This window comes from Lissotriton vulgaris, chromosome 5 (genome assembly GCF_964263255.1).
Source record: "Lissotriton vulgaris chromosome 5, aLisVul1.2, whole genome shotgun sequence".
Classification (NCBI taxonomy): Eukaryota; Metazoa; Chordata; class Amphibia; order Caudata; family Salamandridae; genus Lissotriton; species Lissotriton vulgaris.
The window spans coordinates 1,230,795,647-1,230,804,033 of record NC_141693.1 but is presented as its reverse complement, the minus strand read 5'-3'; the positions used below and the strand labels follow the sequence as shown (position 1 = coordinate 1,230,804,033).

At 44.9% G+C, this 8,387-nt stretch overlaps 1 protein-coding gene across 1 annotated transcript in view; it reads left to right on the top strand.

The window, feature by feature from the left end:
* The first annotated feature begins 1,057 nt into the window (after positions 1 to 1,057).
* The window catches only part of IPO9 (importin 9), a 429,396-nt gene continuing 422,066 nt past the window's right edge, over positions 1,058 to 8,387 (top strand). Inside the window, exon 1 of the mRNA XM_086923071.1 lies at positions 1,058 to 1,335. Within this exon, the coding sequence (XP_086779197.1) occupies positions 1,080 to 1,335 (256 nt within the window). The 5' untranslated portion in view covers positions 1,058 to 1,079. The remainder of the gene's footprint in view (positions 1,336 to 8,387) is intronic.

The window sequence follows — 8,387 nt, the reverse complement described above, 5'->3', positions numbered from 1 at the left end:
CTAGTCTCCCGCGTCATGTGACTCCTGCAAAGCTTGCTGGGAGTGACGTGACGCGGGGGGGGCGCGCATTGTAAGATCGTGGCGCGAACTATGTAGACGGCTCTCCGTAATGCGACTAAAGAAGTATTCTGCAAGCACGCTTCTTGTCCTCATTTCAGGGGGGCAAGTAGCAATTCTACAGTGGCTGGTAACCTAGTGCCTGTTGAGACACCAGAAAGTGTCCAGCAGGACACTACAATTGCTGACATTCTGGACGGGAATTTATACATTTACTTACTGGTGTGTTTAGAATGTATTTGCATGAAACACAATTTATTTTTTGAAGATGGAAAAAAATGACACTTGCCCCTCCAATCCCTTTACCGTTATTCAGGCCTTTGCAGCCGGGCACGTGTCTCCCTTTGATCAAAGTTGAAAGGTGGCAGCAAATGTATAGCAACTTGTACGTTGTCAATCCAGAAGTAATTTTCAATATTTTATTTCAGTCAAAAAGTTGAAAGCATTTCTTGTCATTAAGCATGTTAAGTGTTGCACATTGAATAATATAGTGTTGATAATATTGAAAATAATTAGAGTTTTGTAAATTTCTGAAATAGGAGGTTAGGGAATAGGGTTTGAATATTTTATGAAATCACGCGTTAAACAACACATTCGAAAAGCGAGCCCTTCAGAAATAGCTGCGGTCCGTATGTGTAAGCCCCACTCCCAAAGACCCTCGAAGAGCAATCTAGATGACTTGGTCACAGGGCGTACCCCTTGCAAAAATTGCCGTAAACAGATTGACTACAGAGGAACTGGAATTTGTTTCTGCAAAGCTGGAATGTCAAAGGGACACAATATATGAATGCAAAAGGCTCTTATATTTCGTATTATTTTCTAAATACAAGCTACTCTCTTAGTAAGATTTTAGTTTTTCAAATTGTGTAAAATATTTGCTCATTACTTTAAGCGTTTGTTTCGTTCCTTTCAAGGCTGTGGTACACATAAACAGTAATGCAAGGTTTCTATGGAAAAACTTTGAGTTTTCCTGGCGCTTAGTTCTGTCCTTTGACTGCACTCGGAACCGGTTCCTCTTCAAGATGGCCGCCGCTCTGCCTCCAGGAGATGTCCGGGATGGGGCGGCCGGCTCTTTGGCGGGCTCGGCAGCTCCTCCTTTCTGGCAGGCAAGCTTTGCACCGGGCGGCATGGCGGCAGTAAGCGGTGTGGGGCTTGGCTCTCCCCTGCAGCAGGGCCTGAAGGAGGCTCTGCTAGAAACCCTGAGTGGCATCCTGTCCGCTACCCACGAGGTGCGCGCGGCAGCGGAGGAGCAACTGAAGGTTCTGGAGGTGACCGAGGGTGAGTGTTGGGGTACCATAGGGCATGGGCGGCACATGTGATGAGTGCACAAGTCTGTCATAGTTGCGTTGACCGTCTTTTACCGCTGTATTGTAGGTCTGACTTGCATTACTTTCCCTAGAACTGCACTTGACTATCTTAATATGTGGGTAAAAACGAGAGGCTACCCACTAAATAAAGATTGCTTGAAAGCAATGGTATGTTTGAAGTATGGTGACCACCTGCAATGGAAGCAAATTCTTGACAGTGGGCGTTAAAAATTCAGGACAAAAGTTTAGGAAAAAATGGTTAATTTTACAAAGCAATGGGAGGAAGTCACGCAATATTATATTAAGTAAATAAATAGATGCTTAACACGAGTACAATTCAAAATAGGTTTATGTTATTTGGTCTGCATAATTAATTAACAGTATGCAACTGGACGTATTTGAAGATTCAAAACTAACTTACATGCACACTTGTTAAAATTTGTCCACTGATATAAGGAGCAGTTATTACTAATAACTGGGGACCTCGGCCTAAGCATTTTTGATTACTTGCCCTGAAAAATAATATACAGAAACAAGCGTTCATCAAACCTACACAAACTAATACATATTTTGTAAACAATATATGAAAGTAAATACATTTATGTTATTGGGAAGGTTGGAGCCGTTCTAAATTCAGTTGAGGCCGCTCATCATCCATACTAATTAAAGTCTGTTTGATACACTTGCAGTGCTCCCACAATTGAATCTGAGGCTACTACCTTAATTGATAGCCCCCAATTTCAATCTCCTTCACGTTTAAAGAACGTTTTACATTTTTCAATCGTGTGTGTGTGTGTATATGTATATGTGTGTGTGTGTGTATATATATATATATATATATATATATACATACACGCACACAGCAGTGGCCGACCCCCCCCGTTCCCCTACCACAGTTTGATAAGCACTGCTCTAGGGTGGAAGTAAAATGTGAATAACAGACCATTGACTGACAGGTGCTGACTGAAAGACTTGTTTTTTGCATTATATACATCCTATATAGCATTCTTCTCCTTCCCCCATATTGATCTTGGCAGCAACAGTATAATAAGGAGCTTAAGATCCAGCTACACTGCGATGGACTTGTATTAAAAGTGATAGATTTCAAACATGAACTTAAAAACATTCCTGTGCCCATCCCATAACATAAATGGCACTAATGATTGTTAGATATGGATAGCCTATGAGTGGACTAGCATCTTACAGGAGGAGCAACATGATGGTCTGATATATATATATATATATATATATATATATATATAACACAATGTTTTTGAGCAACACATTTTCTGAATTTACATATTGTAATTGTATTTAATTTGCGCTTAATACCCATGACAAGGTGTTGCAGTGCTTTTTGCTGGGCAGCACGCTGCTTCGGAACACAAGGTTGGTCGTTAATTAGGTATTTTTGGGTTGGAGCAGTCTGACTTTAAGAGGAAAGAGTTTGTTTCTTGAAAATGAGTTGTGGGCAGTTTGCTAAAATATAATAGTAGAGATTAAGGCAAATATCCATGTGACAGAAGCTTGTGCTCAGAGAGAAGATGCATGCAGAGAATGAGAGGGCCATTTTAAAGAAAAATGGAGAGGGGAAATTCAGAAGTTTTAATTAAAGGTCTGTTTTTTTATGCTGGATTTTAGGAATACAGCCAGATATTTGTGAGGTGGCATACAGTTTGAGGGTGCAAGACTGTAGGAAGAAACATTATTTGCAGGTGCCGATTGTGTAATGCTAGGTATTTGTGTAAATATTAGTCAGGTAAACATCCTTTCCGCTACTAGGCTAATGCTAGTTCACCACTCTAGCCAGGTCAGGTGATCGGCTCAAGGTTTTGATGCGAAAAGTAATGTCTGGACACACATGGTACAAAATATCAAGAGTTTTAGATTGCACTAAAAGGAAGCAATAACCTTAAGGTCATAGCACTGCAGTCCTCGAAAAATCCACGCATCCTCTCGCTATGGCAAGTCAGACTTGATTGGATAAATCTATATTTAGGACTTGCCCGTTCTGGTGAGTTGACAAAGAACGTGTTCTGTTCAGTCAGAAAGTAAAGGAGCTATAAAGATGCCTTTAAATCTTGATCATGTCACATTTGCTTTGTGTTCAGAGATAGAGGTCAGAAGTCAGTTTACAATTACTTTTATGTTCTCACACTAGAGTTTCAAGAATTTGTGAAGTGAACTGTCTGACCTGCTGGATGAAATCCGATAGTAGGGTATCAGGTTTTATCTAACACACATTTAAATAGCTAATAAATCAACTGTACAAACATTTCAAAATATATTTCAGCAGTTGTGAAAGCCCATTTTTAGGTTTCGACCTGGCCGTAGCACCTGCGAAGCAGGTGCTCCGCCCAGGGCGAAAGCTTTTGTTTACAGTATGGGGGACTTGAACACTCCCCTTCTTCCATTGGCTAGCTCCATAAATGGAGGCTAGCCATTGGAAGACATTGTTGTCAATTACTTTTTCACGGTCAGAACGCGAATCGTGGGCGTTTCTGAGTCTTTTTTAAGCCCCGCCCCCTTGTTGCCGTGTGTCCCGGGCCGCACTGTGATTGGCTGCCGCCCGGGACACCCCCGTGACGTCATTCCCCGCTAAAAGACTGAGGCGACCGGGAGTGAAAAATAGTCCCTGGGAATTCCGAGGCAACCAGCCAGATATTCTGTTTTGCTAAGCACAGATTCGGAGGATAATTTCTCAATTTTTGCGATGTTTCCTCAACCGGGGTAGCAGACGAAGAGCCAGCCGTTTGGGCGCTGCGCAGGGATACGGGGTTCTGAGTCCCCTGGTGTCCGTGCGCACGGTCGGCCCTGTAGGAGGGGGAGGCGGAGCCTGAGCCTGAGCGGCAGATCCACCACCAGCGCCACGGAGGAGAGCAGGCAGCGGGACTGGGCCCCAACGACAACAACAACAACCACCACCGGACCCGCGCTTCGCTGGGAGAGCAGCGCCTAGAGCGTTCGGAGCACTGTGGCCATGTCACGGGGCCGCTAGAGAACGTGGGGAGCCATGGGCGCCTAATGTTCGGAATGCATAGGTCGTTGCGCCAACAATCTTCAGTCAAGTGGCTACCGCCGAAGCACGTTCTCCGCTGGGCCTGAGAATTCACATCGGAGCAGTTGGTGAAAGCTACAATGTGCCGTAAGCCCCCCTCAAAGTATCTGGGCCTTATGAAGAAGCGGTAGTATTGTGCCTGTGTGTACGTGTCTGTATTACTGTTTGCTGAGTGTGTGTATGCAAAGGTGTATAGGAGCATGTGTGTTGATTCAGGTATGCAGGTTTTGATTCCCGCATGTAGGTTTTGTGATTGCGTAGTTGTGTAGGTGCATGTATGTTGATTCCGGATGTGGATTTTATGCGTTTGTAGTTCCATGTGTATGTATAGTTGCGCAAGTGTGTGTGTATAGGTGCATACATGTATGTTAACTTGAATCCCGTGTGTAGGTTTTGTACCTGCGTAGTTTGTGTAGTTTTGTAGGTGCATGTATGTTGATTCCGCGTGAAGTTTTTGTGTCTGAGTAGTTGTGTGTATGTGGCTGTTTTTTAAAGCGGTGGTAAGCACAGAAGGCAGCACCATGTGTGTTCATGGCCTCTTCAGTACCCAAGGAAGAAAGGGCATTAGCGGTCTGTAAAGTAAGGGAGGTTTTTTTATGGTTTTTGCGGTTGGAGGGTGAATTGGGGTTTCTTCAGGCCCGGGCAGAACCACTTTCAGGATCAGGGGATCAGGCCCCCTTTGATGGCAGAGGTGTACATTATACGGGTTCTGAGTCCCCTGGTGTCCGTGCGCACGGTCGGCCCTGTAGGAGGGGGAGGCGGAGCCTGAGCGGAGGATTCACCACCAGCGCCATGGAGGAGAGCAGGCAGCGGGACCGGGCCCCAACGACAACAACAACCACCGGACCCGCGCTTCGCTGGGAGAGCAGCGCCTAGAGCGTTCGGAGCACTGTGGCCATGTCACGGGGCCGCTAGAGAACGCGGGGAGCCATGGGCGCCTTGCTGAGGAGCCTGCTGGCGTGCAACCTTTTGCTGCCTGCTACGAGGTGAGGGGCCCAGGACATGGGGCTGCAGACTCGGAGCCTGTGGGGCAGATGTGCTTGCTAGTCAGGGCGGAACACCGTTGGGGAATGGGTGCATATGATGGGTGAGAGAATCACCAGGAGGCTTTGTACGTGAATCATTGAGTCTGTTGAGCCAGGAGGCCAGCGTCAGCTAAGTGCAGGGCCTCTCACTGGGTTGGAGACGGTACCCCGGTGGACCTTGTGTTGAGGGACGCTGTGAACCTGTGAAGGTACGTTCAGTGTGTAGGGAATAAAGAGCCATGGAGGAAAAACTAGGGATGGGGACAGGAGCACTGATCTGTGGGGGGTGGTGTGAGGTGAGGGAACTGCCTGGTTCAGCAGTGGACCTGTTGAGCAGGCATCGTGAGTCACACGTTTGGTGGCTTATGGGCATTCTGTTACCCGACCGACCTGAAATGAATGCACAGATGTGGTCTCGAAATACTGTTGAATGGTACACAGGGTGTATTTTTTGCTGCTGGACGGGTAGTCCGGCAGTGTTAACAGGGTGGGGGGGGGACTTTGGTGCTTCTTTTGGTATAGAGAAGGAAGCTCTTATTATGCCCAGGATTGTTTTTTTGGAGTTTGTAACCGGCATTACAATGTAACGTTTGTAGACTATTTTTGTCGTTCACCCCTAACATTTTTGCAAATAAGGAGAACAACAAAACCAATTTAGAGTCTTGGTATCATACTGGTATACAGCGCTCCAACGTCCTAGATGCTTGGTTTGTGCTATATTGAAACTTGGAAATAGGTTTAAAATGTATACAGCGGTGGTAAGGAGTGAGAAGGCTAGATGGGTGCCACTCGAGTAGCACGCAGTGGAAGCACAGGTGAAGGTGGCACCAGAGCGGCATGGTATTAAGGACAGTACTTCTAGGTAGATGAAGCGAGTTGATTCACTGCCATGGAAATGTTTGGCCTCAGGCATGGGTCCTGCGGGGAAAGAGTTTGCAGACTTGCAGTACCATGATGCAATTTTGAGCAGAACACATGGGTCAATATTGTGCTTGAGAATTGGTTGCCCGATAACACAGCATCGAAATAATGAGTGTCACTTGGTGTATACTTTAGGCTGGACTCAGTTAAGGTAATTTTAGAATGGTGGTATTTGTTACATTTAATACATATGTGCATGTGTATTAAGGATTCAGCAGGGGAAATATAGCATCAAAGGATTGCACTGCTTTTGACATGCATTGGAATGAGTGCATTAGTGGCAAATGCATGTTCAGTAGTCTAAACTTTGTGATGTCACTAAATGATTGTATGGTAGCTGTTGTGGAATTGTAAATTGGGAGCAGAGTGTATGATGTAGTATGGGAAGTGAGGCTGTCATAGTGGCATCCTTGATAAGTCAGGAGGAGAGTAGGGAAGAAGCATACAGAGAATAATCAATTATCATCATTTGTATAGCGCAGCGCTGTCGTCCATAAGGGTATCTGGAGGCTGGTGTTGCTGTGTCGCCATCGTAGAACTAGGTCTTGAGTTTCTTTCTTAAGATTGGAAGGGGCAGGCTGTTCCAGGTCTTGGTGGCGAAGGAGAAGTAGCGCCCCCCTCCCTGCAGCGATGGATGCAGGTGTGTGGGAGAGTGAGGTAGTCTTGTGGGAGATAGAAGAGTAGTAGATGTAGAATGGTCCATGGTTGTGTAGAGCTTTATATGCGAGCCTGAGTATATTGAGCTGGCATCTTTTCTGGGTGGGTAACCAGTGGATGAGGGGTGATGCTGGTCCGTTTGGGAAGGTTCAGTATGAGTCTAGCTGCAGTATTCTGTATGGTCTAGAGTCTTTTGAGGAGCTGGATTGAAATGCCAGTGTAGAGTGCCTTGCCTTAGTCAAGGCGACTGGTGACAAGGGTGTACATGATGGTCTTTCTGTTGTTGGTTAGGATCCATCAGAAGATTCGGCGGAGAGTGTGGAAGCAGGAGGAGGTGTCTGAGTTGACTTGTTGTTTCATGGTCAGTTGGCTGTTGAGGATGATGCAGAGGTTGCATGCATGGTCTGTGAGAGCCTGGTGTTGGTCAGAGTTCTGCTGGCCACTAGCTGCGGTCCCATGCATAGCAGTTAATCCAGACGATCTTTCTTGTTTGGTGTTTAGTTTGAGGCAGCTCTCTCTCATCCATTAGGCTACATTAGTCATGGCGTTGCAGAAGTTGAGTGTCGTCAGCGTAGATTATGTTGAGTCCGTGTGATCTGATGATGTCTGCGATTGGGTCATGTAGATATTGAGCAGGGTGAGGCTGAGGAATGACCCTTGGGGTACGGTACGCTGCATGCGATGTTCTTGGGTCAAAAAAATAGGATGGTTGACAGATGTGAGTGGGGAGAACATTTTAGGATGGGGAAAGTGTAGTATTGTTTTGGACTGTCATGAAGATAACCTGCCCCGAGGATGTATGTGTGAAACTAAACTTTTTACAAAGCAATAATAGTCCCTACTACAAATATACATTACCACTATTACCACCTACGTGGTTATTAATTCAAAGCATAATATGCATCTAAGCCAAAACGCAATTCAAAGTACGTCAGTAGATTACTGCACTATATAACATCAAGGCAAAAAATACTTAAAAACATCAAATTTTATTATAAAAAAAGAGGGATTAGACTCCACATAAAAACAAGCACTGGCGTTGCCAATAGGTTTCGCATTTGGAAAGTTGGAGCTATTGGTTTTGTAAATGACATTTTATATTTATATATCGTTATTGGCATTGTCAATAACCATATATAAAATGTCATTTACAAAACAAATGGCTCCAACTTTCCAAAGGCGAAACCTATTGGCAACGCCAGTGCTTGTTGCACTTCTGTGCGATGACGAAAAAAATATTTTAATAGGGTGAAAAACAAATCCGAGCACATTAATTGGTGATGTGCAAATGATAAATGTTTTCTTAAAATCAATTTTCACAGATTACTGTTAATACATCATATAGTTTTATCAGTAGAGCTG